This window comes from Scleropages formosus, chromosome 4, assembly GCF_900964775.1.
Source record: "Scleropages formosus chromosome 4, fSclFor1.1, whole genome shotgun sequence".
NCBI classification, from domain to species: Eukaryota; Metazoa; Chordata; class Actinopteri; order Osteoglossiformes; family Osteoglossidae; genus Scleropages; species Scleropages formosus.
In genome coordinates, this window is record NC_041809.1 from 36,162,936 (window position 1) to 36,182,440 (window position 19,505).

Consider the following 19,505-nt stretch of genomic DNA (forward strand, 5'->3'; position numbering starts at 1 on the left):
TGTGTACTTAAAATAAACATCAGGAACACGGTTGAATCTTTGGAACTGCAGTTTTTTTAATGTCCAAGTCCTGGAGCCTTCAGTTGACACTTATATCCCTTTACACTTTTTCCTGTGCAGTGCTAAACACGCTATGGGCAGGTTAAACAGTAACCACCTTTTCCTAAATGACAGGGAGAGGTTTCGTTGTCTCTCCTTCCGTTGCACAACCTTCTGCTTCTTCACAGCTTCATTAAGCGTAGCTTCCAAAGAGATGGAGACTACGGTGTAACCATAGTGAACACATTGACCCTTGTTGCCGAAGGAAATCTGGTCAAGTGATCTCTTCATAGTCTTAGCTGAGGGGCTTGAACATCAGAAGGTCAGGTGATGCTCAGTTTAGAAAAATACTGAGCAGCCCTAGAGTGTTGAATATGCCAGGGACACTGGCTGGGGATGAGGACCAGCATCTGGAGGCATCGTTTCATGAGAACAATTCTAAGATCCACGGACTCCCGTATTGATTTCGGGTCACGTACTCAAGTGGTCTCCAAACCTCGGTCATGATGATGGAATGTAGCACAGCGTAGCATCGGAAAGCTGTGAACAGTGTTTGCACCGTAGGCCTAAAATTTGCACCTGGTTGTCTCTGGATTCAGGAATAATTTGAGGCATAGCTTGATGGGAACGATTCTGAGATCCACTGACTCCCGTCTCATGGCTGCCCGTAACGTTACAGAACCACCACTTTTACCATCTGCCAACAAGGTGGTTTTAGGACATGCTTAGGATTTCTCCAAAAATATGTGGAGGTGTGAAGAACTCATCAGGCCATGTTTTTCTCACTCATCTGGGGTCCAGGTTTTGCTGTTTGACATTACGTGCTTTTATGCGTCTGCCTTGAATAAGAACAGGTTCAGCACAGCAGTCCTGACGTAACAGCCAGCTTTGGGAAACTTGCAATACAGTTTTTGTTGAGGCTGGATGAAAGAGATGCTTGGATTCTGTGACTTATTTCAAAGCTGTTGTTTTGTTCAACAAACGTTGTGTTAAGTACATTTACTTCTTTATCAGATGCTTTTCTCCAAAGCGACTTGCAATGAACTCTATGTAGTGTTATCAGCCCACACACCTTATTCACCACGGTGACTTACACTGCTAGATACACTATTTGCACTGGGTCACTCATCCATACATGAGTGGAACACACACACACACACACACACACACACACTCTCTCCATCACTCACACACACTCTCTCCATCACTCACACACTATGGGGGAATCTGAACAGCATGTCTTTGGAGTGTGGGAGGAAACCAGAGCAAACTGCACACAGACTGAGCAGGGGTCAAACCCACGTCCTGTCAGACCACCAAGGTGCTGTGAGACAGCAGCGCTACTCGCTGTGCCACTGTGATGCATGACTTCTTTATTCACTGGGGTATAAATAAGAAGTAACACATAGACCAACAATCTTCAGCCATCCATAAACATGAGTAAAAGCAGAGAATACACAACTAAATATACAAAAGATTGTTGACCTTTATAGATCAGGCAATGTATAAGAACAGCTGCTTGCCTGAAAACCCTCATTTACACTATTCCAACAGTAATGACGGAGTGTTAAACAGCTGGAGCTGAGATGACCTTACCAGGGGCAGTGAGGAGGATCATTCGAGAGGCAAAACTTTCTTCAAGGATCACAGCTATACAAGTGCAACAGCTGATCGCATCCTGGAGTTACCAAGTCTCCTAAACCACAATCAGATGTCACCTCCACGCCAACAAAGTGTTTGGCAGGCTTGCCAGAAGAAAGGCTCTGTTGAGGTCAACCACGAACTTAAGCACCCAAAGTTTCTTAAACACAATTGGAATTTTAATTTAACAAGGTTCTGTGGTCAACTGAAAAAAACAGAGGTCTTTTTCACAACAAGCACAAGAGGTGGTCCTGGCATGAAAGGAGGTCATGCAGGAAAGAACAAAAACCTCTCCGTGTGAAAGAGTCATGGTGCATCTGTCCTGTTGTGATGTTTGTCTTCCAAAGGCCTTGGGAATCTTGTTAGGATACGAAGGAATCAGAGTCCGTCGAATATTAATATATTCTAGGTCAAAATCGTGGTTGGATCTTCGGTAGGGCAATGATCCAAATCTAACCTCCATATGGAGAAAAAATGGTTCACTGACCACAGAAGAAGACTGTTCCTTTGACCATCTCAGGCCCCTGACTTTTAACCCCATCGACAGAGGAGATTTCGTATGAAGGAACAGTCTCAAATTCCTTTATGTCTCTTCTCTTGTCTCGCGCAGCATTACAAGAAAAGGCTCAGCGGTGTCATCATCTCGAAGGAACTGTGCACAAAGTACGTCCCCCATGGGTACCAATAATTGTGAGAAATGTGTACATGTAACATAGTTACAGTCCTCTTTTACCGCACCTTACTAATGTAAAGTATGCATATGCTACGTGTTCACAAATAACACGACGAAAAATGGACCATATTTTCTGTTCACAAAGGAGCCCCAATGTGATCGAGTGATGATACAGCAAAAATGCAGTAAAACAGTGAGGTTACAATGATTATTTTAAACGGTGGTAGAAAAGCAGCAGCCCTGCCTGATTGGGCCGAGCTCTCAGCGTAATGGGGTGAAGTCGTGTGTGTGTGTGTGTGTGTGTGTGTGTGTGTGTGTGTGTGTGTGTGTGTGTGTGTGTTGGTCATTTGTGCTCATTAATGAGAGAGCTGTGGGTGACAGGTTACCGGCTGTGTAGCTATGAGGGTGGAGAAATTCCTGAGTACCACCTAAGGCAAATCTTGGAACCTCGATAATCTATTGCGGTACTTTGTCGGGGGGGAATGGGGGTGTTCTTTGTTCCTTTTTTACTCCCAACGAGACACCTTAACAATGACACCATATGTACCGCCCCAGCATCGATCTGTCTCGCAGTAAGAGTGTAAATTATTATTCGTCGTTTTCTAATGAGGGGGGTGGGGGAGCACGGTGGGGCGGTAGGTTTGGTCAGGTCCTCCTCCCTGGTGGGTCTGGGGTTTGAGTCCTGCTTGGGGTGCCTTGTGATGGACTAGTGTCGCGCCCTGGGTGTGCCCCCCCCCCCAGCCCTGCGCCCCTGGGTTAGACTCCAGTTCGCTGCGATCCTGCCTGGGATGAGTGGTGTGTGTGTGTGTGTGTGTGTGTGTGTGTGTGTGTGTGTGTGTGTGTGTGTTTGTAATGCTGTCGTTAACTTGTTTCTGTGTCAGATATCGGCTGTCGCTGTCTCGACAAAAGATGATTTACTGAGGTCAAGGGGGGCAAAAAAGCAAGAAAGAGTGTGAGCTTTGGTCAGTGCTGACAGTGTGTTTCATAATGTGGAAAACAGATGCAGAGTGACAGTAACACAAGTGCAAATTGGAAGAATTGGTGTTTTGGTGTAAATGGGGGGTGGGGATGCACATAATGGTTTGTCTTTTAGAATGCTGTAGTTTTCAGATATTTATTGGTATTAAATGACATTTCAGTCCCATCAGTCAAATTTCTGCCTTTGGGTTGCAGTTATGGTAACTCTAACCTTAACCCTAATGAAATCACACACACACACACACTTTCAGAACCGCTTGTCCCATACGGGGTCACAGGGAACCGGAGCCTAACCCGGCAACTCAGGGCGTAAGGCTGGAGGGGGAGGGGACACACCCAGGACGGGACGCCAGCCCACCGCAAGGCACCCCAAGCGGGACTTGAACCCCAGACCCACCGAAGAGCAGGACTGTGGTCCAACCCACTGCGCCACCGCACCCCCTAATGAAATCATCACATCAATATTTCACATCCCTTCCTGGATTGGGCCCTTGACGTGGTGGAAGGGCTTGTGTGATCTAAGGATCTCCAGAACTATGTCGTCGGGAGCAGTATGCTCCTGGTGGGGTCTCCCAAGGCGAACAGGTCTGGAGTGAAGATCCAGACTAACATGATCCAAAAAACCCCTATGAGAAATGGAAACAGAAAAATGTTTACCTTGCCCGGAACAGGGTCACCAAGACCTACCCCTGAAGCCAGGCCAAGGGGTAATGTTCCTAGGCAAGCACCTGGTGGACGGGCAGCCCACGTAACCTGGCCAGGCTCAGCCCGAAAAGGCATCATGGGGGGGTCATGTGGGCCCACCACCTGCAAGGTCCATCATGGGGATCAGGTGCAATGTGTACCAGGCAGAGGGAGGGGGCATGGGGTAGATGGCCCCTCGCAGCAGAAGCTGGCTCTTGGTACGTGGAATGTTACCTCACTGGCGGGGAAGGAGCCGGAACTGGTGTGAGAGGTTGAGAAATACCAACTAGATATAGTTGGGCTCACCTCCACTAACAGTGTTGGCTCTGGAAAGAAACTCCTTGATAGGGGGTGGTCTCTCTCCTACTCAGGAGTTGCACAGGGTAAGTAAGAGGTGTCGGGCGGGTGTGGGGATACTCACAAGCCCCTGGCTGGCTGCCATACAGTTGGAGTTTGCCCTGGTGGACGAGAGGGTCGCCTCAATGTGACTTAGGGTTGCAGAGAGGAAAACTTTGACTGTTGTGTGTGCTTATGCACCAAACAGCAGTTCAGCGTATTGAGCCTTCTTGGAGAGGGTGGGTGAGGTTCTGGACAGGGCTCCACCTACAGACTCCATAGTCTTGCTGGGGGACTTCAACACTCTTGTCGGCAATGACTGGGAAATCTGGTGGGGGGGTGATTGGGAAGAACGGCCTGCCCGATCTAAACCCGAATGGTGAAATGTTATTGGACTTCTGTGCTAGCCATGGTTTGTCCATAACAAACACCATGTTCAAACACAAGGATGCTCATAAGTGTACTTGGTGCCAGAGAACCTTGGGCCAAAGGTCAATGATTCGCTTTGTAGTTGTTTCATCTGCCTTGAGGCCACATGTTCTGGACACTCGGGTGAAGAGAGGTGCTGAGCTGTCAACCGATCACCATCTGGTGGTGAGTTGGATCAGATGGTGGGGAAAACTGGTGGACAGACCCGGTAGGCCCAGACGTTTAACGAGGGTGTGCTGGGAACGACTGTTAGAGGACCTTGTCCAGAATGATTTCGACTCACACCTCCGGGAGAGCTTCTCCCATGTCCCGGAGGAGGTAGGGGACATGGAGTCTGAATGGACCCTGTTCAAACCTCTATTGTGGAAGCAGCCAGGCACAGCAGTGGCCAAAAGCTTGTTGGTGCCAGCCAGGGCAGCAACCCGAGAACCCGCTGGTGGACACCGGTGGTGAGGGAAGCCGTCAAGCTGAAGAAGGAGGCCTTTAGGGCCTGGTTGGCTCTGGGGACTCCTGACTCAGCAGACAGGTACCAGCAGGCGAAAAAAGTGGTTGCGGTTGCAGAAGCAAAATCCTGGGCATGGGAGGAGTTTGGAGAGGCCATGTAAAACGACTATCGGTCGGCTTCAAAGAGGTTCTGGGGAACCATCTGCCAGCTCACGAGGGGTCGGAGGAGTTTCCCTCAGACTGTGTTTAGCAGGAGTGGAGAAACTCTGACCTCTGATGAGGACATTGTCGGGAGGTGGAAGGAGCACTTTGAAGAACTCTTAAACCCAAGTGATATGCCTCCCTTACAGGAGTCAGGGCCTGAGGCTTTCGGGCTGTCAGAATCCATTTCCCTGGTGGAAGTCACTGAGATAGTTAAAAAGCTCCACAGTGGCAAAGCACTGGGGGTGAATGAGATCTGCCCGGAACTGCTTAAGGCCCTGGGTGTTGCAAGGCTGTCATGGTTGACATGCCTCTGCAATGTTGCATGGACCTCGGGGACAGTGCCCTTGGATTGGCAAACTGGGGTGGTGGTCCCTATTTTTAAGAAAGGGGACTGGAGAGTGTGTACCAACTATTGGGGTATCACACTTCTCAGCCTCCCTGGGAAAGTCTATGCCGGGGTGCTGGAGAGGAGGCTCCGGCAGATAGTTGAACCTCAGATTGGAGAGGAAAAATGCGGATTCCGCCCTGGCCGTGGAACAGCAGGCCAGCTTTTTACCCTCTCGCAGATAATTGAAGGGGCATGGGAGTTTGCTAATCCAGTCTACATGTGTTTTGCAGACATGGAGAAGGCCTATGACCATGTTCCCCGGGAGATTCTGTGGGAGGTGCTTAGGGAGCATGGGTACCGGGGCCACTACTGTGGGCTGTTCAGTCTCTGTACATACGGAGCGAAAGCTGTGTCCGCATACTCAGCATTAAGTCAGGCCTGTTCAGTGTGGGTGTTGGACTCCGCCAACGTTGTGCCTTGTCTCTACTCCTGTTTGCGGTTTTCATGGACAGGATATCAAAGCGCAGTCAAGGCCAGGAGGGCATTCTGTGTGGGAGTCGGAAGGTGACGTCTCTGCTCTTTGCAGATGATGTTGTCCTTTTTGTACAGTCACAGGGTTGCCTCCAACACGCACTGGAACGGTTTGCAGCCGAGTGTGAAGCGGTTGGGATGAGGATCAGCACCTCAATGTCTGAGTCCATGGTTCTCTCACGGAAAAGGATGGCATGTCCACTCCTGGTAAGGGGAGAGAATTTGCCCCAGGTGGAGGAGTTCAAGTATCTTTGGGTCTTGTTCACGAGTGAGGGGAAAAGGGAGCGTGAGATCGGCCGCAGACTGGGAGCAGCAGCAGCAGTAATGCGGTCGCTGTACCGGACTGTAGTGGTGAAGGGGGAGCTGAGCCATAAAGCGAAGCTCTCCATTTCCCGTCGATCTACGTCCCTACCCTCACCTATGGTCATGAACTCTGGGTGATGACCGAAAGAATAAGATCGCGGATACAAGCGGCCGAAATGAATTTTCTCCGCAGGGTGCTGGGACTCTCTCTCCGTGACAGGGTGAGGAGTTCGGACATCCGGGAGGAGCTCAGAGTAGAGCTGCTACTCCTTCACATTGAGAGGAGCCAGTTGAGGTGGTTCAGGCATCTGATAAATGCCCCCCGGGCGCCTCCCTTAGGAGGTATACCAGGCACGGCCAACTGGGGCGAGGCCCCGAGGTCGACCCAGGACCCGCTGGAGGGATTATATCTCACAGTTGGCCTGGGAACGGCTGGGCCTCTCTGCTGTCCCTGCTGCCACTGCGACTTTATTAGCACAAGCGGGATGGAAGGTGGATGGATGGATGGATATTTCACATGTAAGCCAGTTATTGACATGAAGGTTTGTGTTCCTTTTATGTAAAGACCACTTACTTGGTCATTGCCTCCCTTGGCGTCTCTCATCACTACACTGCAGCGATAGACGGACGATGTACAGCTCTTGAAGCAGATACACCTGTGTGTGTTTCACTGATGTATGGATGAGTGACTCAGTGTAAGTAATGTATCTAGCAGTGTAAGTCACCACGGTGAATATGGTGTGTGGGCTGATAACACTACATAGAGTTCACTGGAAGTCGCTTTAGACAAAAGTGTCTGCTAAATAAGTAAACGTAAATATTTGCTCGTCGCTTGATATGCGGCGTTCCAAGACATAAAGGCATTTTTCCGACAAGGGGCGAGGGGGCCGTCACATCAACGGCCATTGCAACACAGCCGGAACCAAATGCCTTCAGGTTTAAAACCTGGTTCATCTGTTTCCAGTTACTGTTTTACTGCGAAACAAATACACTTCTGAAACGTTGACCGCTGTGTGTGTGCAGTGTTGTGCAATGAGCCAACACACTTTGTCCCAGTCCCTGCCCTCCGCGTGGCCTTCTTATTGTTTCACGCCGTTAATTGGGCTGTCAAAATCCCCTCCCGGGCACCCCCCACCGGCCTCCGCTCGCACCACACAGCACGCCAGCACCCAGTGTCTAGTCTTTTGACCTCCAGCACTTTGGAACCACACGCATTATTGATGCGGACCGGGGGTTCACGTCGGCGTACGTCTTACGTTCAGCCAATAGCACCAAGGATGAGGATATAAAGCTTCATTTTCATATAGCGGCGACCGCATTCACAATTACACGCCCGGGACTTCTTCTCTCTCCGTGGTCAATAAAGGGGGCAAATCGACCAAGAGGATTTGTTTTACTGAGCTCAGTTTAATCCCAAGACTCAGAAAAGTTCCCTCCGTTTTGAAGTTTCGAGGTCAGGAAAACAGCAGTTATTGTTTATTTTATAAACTTTAATTTGTTACATCATTAGTGAAGGGAAGGGACCGAAACAGTCATCATTTACTCTTCTTATTGCACTTGAAAGCGACTGATGGTTCCCACAGCGCTCTGCTCTTCACTTAGAAATTATTTCCTTGCTGCCCAGAAGAACTCGGGAAGGAGATTCGGGAGATTTTTTTTCTTCTTGAAAGACTTTTTTTTAATGAACTAACTGTCGGGGGATAAGAAGACTGATGTTTTCAACATGCTGCTGCAATATTTCATCTCATGCAGTTTGTTATTAGACATGAACGAAATTAACATTCTAAGGCACATTTTCTAACTTCAGCAAAACTGTCAGCTTCATCTCTTGATAGTTCCAGAAACTGTAAGTATTGCACTCAGTTCATTTCAGCTTTATATTGTTGATTTTATTGGAGCAAAATCACCATGCTCCACCACCATGCTTTTTCTTTTTTTTTTTTTATTATTTAATGTGTCACACTCAGGTAACAGGTAATGTCCATATGCTCATGAGTTCCAGGCACAATTTTAATCACAGTAATAATCTGCACCAATCTTATTACATATCATGCCGATGACTCTCAACTGTTGGCATTAAACTATCAATGTTTATATACTAAATTATATAATCATTTAAATTATATAATAAATTATATACTAATTATTATTAAATTATGTAATAATCATAGATGTTAAATTATTTTTCAATGTCATTTTGTGGTCTGGGGGATGCGGTGGCGCAGCAGGCTTGGCTGGGTCCTGTTCTCTGGTGGGTCCGGGGTTCGAGTCCCACTTGGGGTGTCTTACAACGGACTGGCCTGCTGTCCTGGGTGTGTCCCCTCCCCCTCCAGCCCTGCACCCTGTGTTGCTGGTTTAGGCTCCGGTCCTCCGCGACCCCTGCTTGGGATAAGCGGCTGCGGCAGTGTGTTTGTGCGTGCGATTTTGTGGTCTATGACTAAGAAAAGCACCACTGTGTCTACATATGATACTTTTCAGTGGAACCACATATGAAGGATTCAGTAAGGATGCACTGTTTGAGCTCGATGTAGTGATTCGCACCCTTTTCATTCTCGAGCTGTTCAACAATGTTCTCATTGACAGAGCGGCAGGGTTTCAGCGTATCCGGCATTTGTGTTTTATGTCCTTTTCAAGCTGTTATGTACCTATTTGCGTATGCGCTACACGTACATTTCAGCCTCTCCTCATTCTCCTCTTGGCCTTTTTTCAGCTGCAACATTAACGTCGGGGAGCAGAGGGAGACACCCCCTTTCTCGTTTCTGAAACCAAATCCAGGGTGGTTGCGTGCGGTTCGCTGCCAATTAAGGGCCGCACTGCTCACTGTTCAGCCATGGCTTTCGGCGAAATCATCGACAAGGTGGGCGGCATGGGGCGCTTCCAATTCATCCAGCTCAGCCTGATCTGCCTTCCAATGCTCATGCTGGCCAGCCATAACCTGCTGCAGAACTTTGTGGCTATGGTGCCGCCCCACCACTGCCAGGCCCCAAAGAACTTCTCCGAGTCCAATCTGGACCCCAAGGACATTGTCCTGGTCACCGTGCCTCTGGATTCTAAGGGGAGGCCGTTCAAGTGCCAGCGCTACTCCAGCCCCCGTTGGTACCTCCTTGCTGAGAATGGCAGCCTGGGAGACGGTTCCTCTGTCCAAGGCACCAGGAGTCCGCCCTTGACGGACCTGCAGGGCTGTGAGGATGGCTGGGAGTACGAAATGACGGACAGGAGCTCAACCATCATCTCTGAGGTAGGGGCGTGCGGTGAGGCTGGATGGCAGCACTGGATTCAGTGTCATGTCTAAGGAGGACCAGAAATGCTCTAAGGCCATAGAAGACCTGCACCGGTGTCCCATTTTTGGGTTTTGCGCGCCAGTCATTTTATGTGGTTTACTATCAGTGTGCTCTTCAATTTTTCCCTTTAGCACTTTCCCACGAGTGCTTGAGACTGTTTTTGTCATGAAGGTCAAAGATGTTTATGTGCAAACTGTTTCTTTTCTTTCTCTCTCAGTGGGACTTGGTGTGTGATCTTCACTCATACAAGCAGATGGGACAAAGCATTTACATGGGAGGGGTGCTAGTGGGAGCCTTAATATTCGGAGGATTTTCGGACAGGCAAGATTACAAAGGCCACTCGACTCTGTCGCTGTATAGTACGGTTGACCCTTGAACAGCACGGGTTTGAATTGACGGGGCCACTTATACGCGGATATTTTTCAATAAATAGACTCGAAAGATTTCCTTTCATGTCTAGTGTTAGTAATACGTATAACATCTGCAGTGTTTTGTATCATGTAAGACAATATTGATGTAGTTACTGACAGACAGACAGACGAATTCATCTTGTGAACAGACGAAGTAAACTTACAGTATCGATAAATACAGTACAGTACTGTAAATGCATTTTCTCTTCCCTAACATTTTCTTTTCTGTAGTTTATTTTATTGTAAGAATACAGTATATAATATATATAACATACAAAATATGTGTTAATTGACTGTTTATGTTATTGGTAAGACTTCCACTCAACAGTAGGCTATTAGTAGTTAACTTTTAACTCCCCAAAACTTATACGTGGATTTCCAACTACATGTGGGGTCTGTGCCCCTAACCCCCAGGTTGTTCAAGGGTCAACTGTACTATCATTTCACTCTCGCTCCGTTAATGGTTAATGGAGGAGGAAGGTAGTTGTGTAAAAGCACATTACTGTTTACTTTTCCCCAAAGCAGCTTCCATTGAACTCTATGTAGTGTTATCAGCACACACACCTTATTCACCGCGGTGACTTACACCGCTAGATACGCTACTTACACTGGGTCACTCATCCATACATCAGTGGAACGCTCACACACTGTGGGGGAACCTGAACAGCATGTCTTTGGATTGTGGGAGGAAACCAGAGCAGCCAGAGGAAACCCACACAGACATGGGACGAACATGCGAACTTCACACAGGCTGAGTGCATCACATCACCAGAAGAAACGTGATTCTACAGTAAACTCAATTTGTCACATACCACGGTATAAACCAGTGTACATCGCAGAAGTAGCCGCATAAAGGTTTATCTATTATTCAACAATTTCTTATAAAAAAAATTAAGTATAAACACTTCAATGTTTAATACTGCAGGCTATGTTAGTTCACATGTAAGTAAAATGAAATAAGACTATTAAAATATGTGTAAGCACTTATGTGCCCAACCCTTATCTTTTCTATATCATTTCTGGTGCATCTTCCCCAGGTTTGGACGTAAGAAGCTGATGCTCATATCCCACTTGATGATGGCCGTCGGGGGGACATGTGCTACCTTCGCCCCCTCTTTCTTCCTCTTCTGTCTGTTCCGTTTCTTCTGCGGCATGGCCTTGTCTGGCTTCGTGCTCAACGCTCACTCTCTCAGTGAGTCAACGCTTCTGGATCGATCGTGATCAGCAGAGCGTCGCGAGGCACATAGTTCCCGTGCCTTTTTGGTGCTGCAGCGCCGGACGTCCTAGATGATCAATCCCCAAATTGTCCTTAGGGTTATACAGGAGAAGATGATCACAGTGGGGCTCATCACAGGCTGAACACAACACACTCTCCCCTCAGCTTATGGACACAGTTATGAGCAGACGTCCGTTCAAATGAATCGATTTGTTTGTAAATCCAAGTGACTCTTACCGCTAACTCACAGTCAGTAAAAGTTTAATTCCGATGTCCCTTGATTTTTGAAGCCATGTTTTTATGCACTTTCAAGCAGGACAGCTGGCCATGTAGTGGTTAGAGATACTGCCTTTGGATCCAAAGGTTGCAGGTTTGATCCCCACCTCTGGCTATAGTAACCTTAAGCAAGGTATTTCCCCTAAAAAATAACGCTGGGCCGGACTTTTTATTTAGTAGTTTTGTAAGACGAATGCTGGTAGCATGAGGAGGTGATGCATTTGGACTGAAAGATCAGAAGAGCTCCTGGACCAGGGCGTTGGGTTAGTGTAAGTCTGGATGTTGCTCTCAAAGGCTAGAAATCCCCCGCCCTCTTTAGCTGTCTAAAGACCCATCTTCTTTACTGCCTCTCTATTCAGACGTGGAGTGGATCCCGACTCAAGCGAGGACCATGACTGTCGCGACCACCGGGTATTGCTACACCATGGGACAGCTCCTTCTGTCAGGGGTGGCCTACCTGTTACGGGACTGGCGCTGGCTCACCTTGGCTGTGTCGCTGCCCTTCTACATCTGTTTCCTCTACTCTTGGTAGGACACAGACATATGTTCAGTTTGAACCCTATAAATTCTCCAGTCTAAAGTGTCTTTACTGCCGAGTTTCCACCAGTGGAACGCTGGGCACTGAGAAAAAAAAAATCTCAGAATTTCGATCCCATTTATGATGGAAACCTGTGGAATCTTGGTTAGGGCTGCACTAGAGAAAGATGACTTTTCATTTGTTTCCCTCCATAAAGAAAGAAAACAAACGCGCAATTAAACGGTTTCGTCCATCGATGTGCTGCCTTCTGTGAGGACGTGCGTCACTGTGGCGTTTTCATCAGTTGTGCAGGATGAACGTTCTCACAATAACCATAACACACAGACTGTCACCGAAAGCAGAAATTCTGGCCTCATACTTGTGAGAAACGCAAACGGACCAAAGTACATCCATGTGTTTGAAAATTGTTACAGTGTTGCCTCCTACAGCTGCCTAATATCAATATCCATATATTAAATGTAAAGACATTTACACTGAGAACTCTTCAGAAGCAAATTTAAGCCAATCCACCATCCTTCATTCTCTTTCTTGCCCCAATCCATAAGTCTTCGTCGATAATGTAACGTCTCCTGCACCGCATCCCATATACAGCCTCTCCCTACTTATGACCTATGTGACTTACAACCATCCGTACACACGAACAAAAAAAATATCGTATAAATTCTGAAAAATAAAGGAAAAAATATATAGAAATATAAAAATTACACTTGGTCTTATGTCCGCCAGTGCTAACGGCCGCGTGGGTGCGATAGTGACCGTCAGACGATATCCCGGCATTGTGTACATCACAGCATCTCTCTCAGTTCTCGCTGTCAGCTACCATTCAGTATGCGTGCGTTATTCAAGTAAATCTAACAAATTTTTGTGCTGGATTATATCATTATTCTATTAAACCCCAAAGAAGATGACGAGCAGGAGGGAAAAAACCCATCCTCTGCTGATAGATCTGGCAAGAAGCCGAGCAAGATGTTCGATTTGGAATTGAAAATGAAGGTAATCAACCAATATGAAGGAGGAAAAAAGTTAATGTGGTTGCACGTGATCTGCACTTGTCCCATTCCACAACAGTTTTAAAGGACAAAGAAAAAATACGGGAAGCGGTGAAAGGTTCGGCGAGTATGAATTCTACGATAATAACAAAACTTGCATGAGGTAAAAAATAAAAACGATGAAATATGAACTAAAGAATCTTAAATACAAGGTTAAAAAAACTACATAATCATATAAAATGTCAATAAAGCTGCTTAATAAAAAACGAGATAATCACGATAGGAATTGAGTCGGATGAAAGGATGTTGTACAGGTATACCTTCTACATGCCATGCTAACATACGTCCGACTTACATCCATTTCGAGATCCGACTGGTCAGTCAGAACAGAACTCCGAAGTAGGTGGACAGCTGGTAGCGTAGTGGTTAGAGCTGTTACTTTTGGACCCTAAAGGTGCAGATTTGATCCCCTCCTGTAGTTCCCCTGAGCTACTTACTCTTAATAAAATTGTTCTGAGTTGTATAAATGGGTAAATAATTGTAGGTACACTAACACTAACACTGTAAGTGGCCTTGGAGAAACTCATTAGCTAAATGAATAAATGTTGGGGAACAGCTGTAATAATTTGGGGAAAATTGTCCAGTGCTCACTGTAAAAATGCAACATTTCACATGATCTCAGACGGCTGGGATGTATTATACAAAGTATTATTAATATTCATCTTATTCAAACCATCTCACTCATCTCAATCGCCTTTGTGAGAACCGATTGATGCCATCGTGTCAGTATTTCGACTTTCAGTGACAATAATGTCCCACAGGTGGTTCCAGGAGTCGGCGCGTTGGCTGGTATTGAGCGGAAAGTCGGACCAAGCCGTCAAATGTGTGAAAACTGTCGCTCGCATCAACGGGTGTAAAGCAGAAGGGGAAAAAATTGATGTAGAGGTACGTAGCCTGACCTGCACAGCAACTTCCGTTTTAGAGCCTAAGAAGTAGATGCGTTTTTTTTCTTGTTTCCAGTCTTGGGCTCCATTCCCTGGAATTTCACCAAAGCTAGGAGTACTGTACATTTAATCAGACTGCTACACTAAATGTCTTTAAAAATAAATTGAATTGTACAGATACGCTATTTAGCTCAGCGCCCTATGCTTCCTGGATAGGCTCCGGACCACTGTGACTCAGCCTTAGGATAAACAGTTATCGACACTGAGTGAGTGAGTGTGTGTCTAATGCATTACAGCATTACGGCATTTCATCATGGGGGAACGGAGGGTAGCGGTGGCACCTTCTGGATCCTGACCTCTGGGGCTGGATGTGGGTTTGAATGCGTCTCCAACTCTGAGGAGTTTGCAGGTTCTCCCTATATTCGCATGGCTTTCCTCTAGGCGCTCTGGTTTCCTCCCACAGCCCAAAGACAGGCACTCCAGGCAAACTGGTGAATCTAAATTGCCCATAGTGCGAAAATAAAAACGTAGGACAGCTGGCAGCATAGTGGATATAACTAGTGCCTTTGGACCCAAAGCTCACAGGTTTGAATTCAGCTCCAGTACCCTTGAGCAATGTACTTACCTTAAGTTGCTCCACTACAAATCACCCACCTGTAAGTTGCTTTGGAAAGCAGTCAGCTTGATGAATAGTAGAGTGTTGTGTAATTGTTGCTATTTTGTATTATTTACTATAGTATATTCATCATTGTAAGTCACATTGGACAAAGGCGTCAGCTAAACACTAGTTAATAATAGGGGCAGCAGGTAGTGCACTGGTTAGAGCCGTTGCCTTACAGTTGAAAGACCTGGGTTTGAGTCCCGCCTGCTGCTGTAGTGTCCTTGATCAAGGTACTTACGCTGAATTGATCCAGTAATGAACCACCCAGCTGTATAAATGGGTAAATCATTGAAGAGAAGTGTCCTCTAAAAGAATAAAAGTAAACATAAACCGAGTCAGAACCTACAAATGAACACATGCAGTTCTTGCGTAGGTCCTGCAGAAGTCAATGAAGAAGGAACTGTCGTGTTCGCAAGAAACACACTCTGCCCTTGACCTGTTCCGTTTGTCATCGCTGAGGATGATCACCTTGTGTCTCAGTGCAGTCTGGTTGGTCTCATCGCCCCCTTTCTCTAGATATTAATCTACTGTACATCTGTCACTTTGTAACCACAGTACAGACAGTCCCCGGGTTACGAACATCCGACTTACGTACAACCAGTAGTTACAAACCACCACTCACCGTAAAGCCTATTATATTAAAAATTTGAGTTACATACAATTATTCGGAATAATAAGCGGCTCTGCTTTGCGATGAGCATCAAAACATTGTGTGTGTACAGCGGTTCGTCGGCTCGTGACCCCGAGGCAGAACACACACTTCCTTCTTTTCAGTCGGACCACGTTGCTGTTAACGGTGTCTCGTGTGTTACTGTATTTGGCATTAATTTTTTTGTTTTTACCCTCCTAACCATGGCACCAAAGTGTAAATGTGATGCAAGTGACGGTGATCCATCAAAGAAACTAAAGTGGAAATAATAAAGCGATCGGAAAAAGGTGAAACGCCAACGAATATTGGAAAAGCGTTGGGCTGCAGTCGGTCAACGATCAGGACAATTTTAAAGGACAAAGCGAAAACAATGGAGCATGTAAACAGCTCCGTCCCAATGTCTCTCTCTCTATTATAAATATTGTAGTTACATTGATTATTATTGTTATCCTTATTACTACTGTATTATTATGTTAGATTTTTTAGTGTATCCGGAAGTGTTTCTTTAATGTTTTTATGCATAGAAAGGTACACTATGAACTATATGACAAACATTTGACTGACTGACATTAGATACGAACCGTACCAAACCGTTCCGACTTACATACAAATCCGACTTAAAGACAGATTTAGGAACGGAACTCGTTCGTAATCCGGGGACCGCCTGCATGAAGACCATTTGTTACCATCGCTGAGAGTGTGTTGTTGTTTCTGTGAATTTAACGATACAAAACCGTTGCTTTGTTTGAAACATTTAAGGAAATTCCTATATCGTGTTTTATTTTACGATGCGGCATCTTTGTTGCGGATAGACGTGTCTAGGAAGAAAATGGTGACGCGAGCAGTGAAGTCTCCTTCTTTTAGGTTCTCCACAAGTTTTGCCTATTATGGACTGGCCTTGGATCTCCAGAAGTTTGGAGTGAGCATCTACTTGATACAAGTGATCTTTGGAGCAGTGGACATCCCTGCGAAGATAATTATTACAGCTTCCTTGAGCCACTTTGGAAGGTGCCGCTCGCAGTCGGTTGTCCTGATAGTGGCGGGAGTCACCATACTGATCAATATCTTGGTGCCGTACGGTGAGCAGCAATGGGGACGGATTCTCCGTTTGGTCCGGGTGTTTGAGCGCAGTATGATGTTAACTACGCTGCACCGCAGTATTGTTTCCTGAGATCCGGGAGTGCCACGAGAATTTACCCTGCTACGAAGTGCGACCCGCATTGCCCCGCTTTGGCACCCGTCACCAAGTCAAAGTGCACAGACGACTCCATGGTTCTAAGTGCTTTTCTTCCACGTTTACAGACCAGCAGATTCTTCGCACCAGTCTGGCGGTGCTGGGCAAAGGCTGCCTGGCTGCTTCCTTCAACGTCTGCTTCCTGTACTCCGGGGAGCTGTATCCCACAGTCATCCGGTAAGACACACGCGACCTGAACACACCAGTTACACCGACGATACTTTTCCCCATTTACTGCCTTCCTGGACGGGCAACTGTGCAAAAGTTCAGACGGTGGCAAAGAAGAGGAAGAACGGGTTCAGTTATGGGCTGTTTCTCCATTTCAGACAGAATGGCATGGGCTGGGTTTCCATGACGGCTCGGGTCGGTGCAATGGTGGCCCCCATGGTGCAGCTCTTGGGGGAGACTACAGCCTGGCTCCCAGGGCTCATCTACGGGGGTGTCCCCATTTTGTCTGGGCTAGTCGCCATCTTCCTCCCTGAAACAATGTCCACTCCCCTTCCAGAGACTATTCAGGATGTCGAGGAGAGGTAAACAAAGGCCCAAAAAGAATATCATATTTCTTAAGAAATTGTCTTGCAAAATGAAACCGTAAAGCCACGTGAAGATATAAGGCTTAGATTCCATCTTATTTAGCTCAAAGATGACTAAACATGCAGCGAATAAGCACGGAAATGACGGATGAGATCCTGAATGTGATCAAAATCCAAAAAAATTATTTTATTATGGGTTAATTTAGCCCCGTATCAGGTACAAGGGCTGTATCTTCGTAGAACAGGGAAATTTGTGTATCAAAGTTGAATGAAGACCTTGAAGGTAAGAAACCACCTGAATGTTTTCTGTATCAAACCAGCTGGAACCTGAGGGTCTCCTAGTGGATAATTCAGAACGAATGAGTTCATGTTCAATGCTCTAACTGGCCTGTCCTCTGCAGAATCGCCAACAAAAAGTGCCAAAGGGCAACAAAGAAACAGGAGGCCGAGCCGAAGGACACCGACAGCTTCCCCTTGAAGGAAACTGCTTAGAGGCTTTAAGTCCTGGACCTTATCTTCACTGTTTATAGCACTCAATTCAGTTTACTGGTCCAAAATGTTCTGGACAGGGAATGGAGTGCTGTAAATACAATTTTTTTAGCATTTAAAACAGTTTTAAAACTGTTTAAAGGTTGTCTGCTGAAAGTTTTATTCAGCATTGTGAACATTATTTTCCTTAGGATACTGGAATAGGTAACTCTGAAATGAAATTTCATATATATATGAATATTATACACAGAATGATCTCTATTTGTATTACATGAAGGGTTGCAACATTTTAAAAATGTTTTAATAAACTTGGAAGTTGCGATAATTCCTTTATATTGGGACATTTTTAGAGGCTTTAGAATATTCATAGCACATAGATAACTAGGGAAAATACAGCCACTGTACAAATAAGCAAAATCCAGAAAATGCTTTGAAGATACTTCTAAAATTATTAGAACTATACATATAATACTGTACTTGAAATATTTAATAAGCTGTATTCCTCACTGAAAATAAGTTTTTAACGTGCCAGCTTTTTGTAGATACACTACACCTGTTATTTATAACAAAAATATATTTCAACTTGCAGAAAAAATCAAAAGTATTTGTGTTTAAGGTTTTTTTCACATTTTTCATTTTCATGTTTGAGCTGTAGACTGGTGTCATGTTCAAGAGCCACTGGGTCTATAGGCCACATGACCATCATAGTTTCAAACATATCCGTACTGTCGATACACCGAAAATGTGAAAAAAGACACTTGAGCCCAGAATAATAATATTCTCCGCCAAATGGTTGTAAATTCTCATCCGAGATTCTTTTCCAACTGAATAAAAGTTGAGTTTTACAAAAGCTGACTATTACTCAGTTAACATTGTAATGCTTCTCCTTCAGAACAAAACTGCTCCCTGCTATTTATAAATCCACATTCGGAGCTCTGCAGTAATTAAAATACTTCATATTCACACTTATTCATGTAACGGACGCTTCTCTCCGAGCGGGTGACATCATGAGTCGAGATTTGGATGCAGACCTGTTGCCAACCCCTGCAGAAGAAAATAAGGGACACTTTTGGGTTTTTTTGTAGGAAAATAAGGGACAGTATAAGGGAATTTCTTTGTAGCTAATGCATGCGTGTCAAAAAGAAGTCTCTGCTTCACTGAATTAAATGCTAAAATAAATCTGAGACACATTTCATTTGCTTTTAGCTCACTGACATACATGTCAGTTGTAAAAAATTAATTTTAATGTCATGCTAAAGAGTCACACACCAGTATGGCGTTACACACATATCGCCATAGCGTCTTCCTAGACGATTAATACACATTTGTTACACAACTGATGAGCAACAGACTCTCAGTCCTTTAGAGTGATTTTTTTCACTTTAATGAACAGACAACAAATTCAAAAAAAGTGAAATTTGCATCAATGAAAAGCACACACTTTGATAGGCTTCACTTTTCTTTAAGCACAGCAACTGATTGAAAGTAGGCTGCATTTCACACATTTTTCTGAACAGCAGTGCAAGCGGCTCCCTTTTCATGAGTTCTTAGAGTCACTCCACTTCTTTTTCATTACGGAGGATATCCTCTCCACGTGGCCTATTAGTAGCCATGATCACATCTAGTCATAGTTGGTAGCTACCTGTCTTGACACCCCCCCCCTCCCCCCCGGTCAAATGTAGCGTCCGGGTAACG

The 19,505-nt window shown here is 45.7% G+C and overlaps 1 protein-coding gene across 1 annotated transcript; it reads left to right on the plus strand.

Annotated features, from left to right (window-relative positions):
• Positions 1-7,747: 7,747 nt before the first annotated feature.
• Positions 7,748-18,760, plus strand: slc22a6l (solute carrier family 22 member 6, like). Its single transcript, XM_018752163.2, has 11 exons — positions 7,748-8,436; positions 9,301-9,828; positions 10,089-10,192; positions 11,319-11,473; positions 12,133-12,301; positions 14,122-14,245; positions 15,279-15,394; positions 16,419-16,633; positions 16,857-16,965; positions 17,115-17,318; positions 17,723-18,760. The coding sequence occupies exons 2-11, from the start codon at positions 9,421-9,423 to the stop codon at positions 17,811-17,813; spliced, it is 1,695 nt and encodes a 564-aa protein (XP_018607679.2). The 5' UTR covers positions 7,748-8,436; positions 9,301-9,420; the 3' UTR covers positions 17,814-18,760.
• Positions 18,761-19,505: the final 745 nt, after the last annotated feature.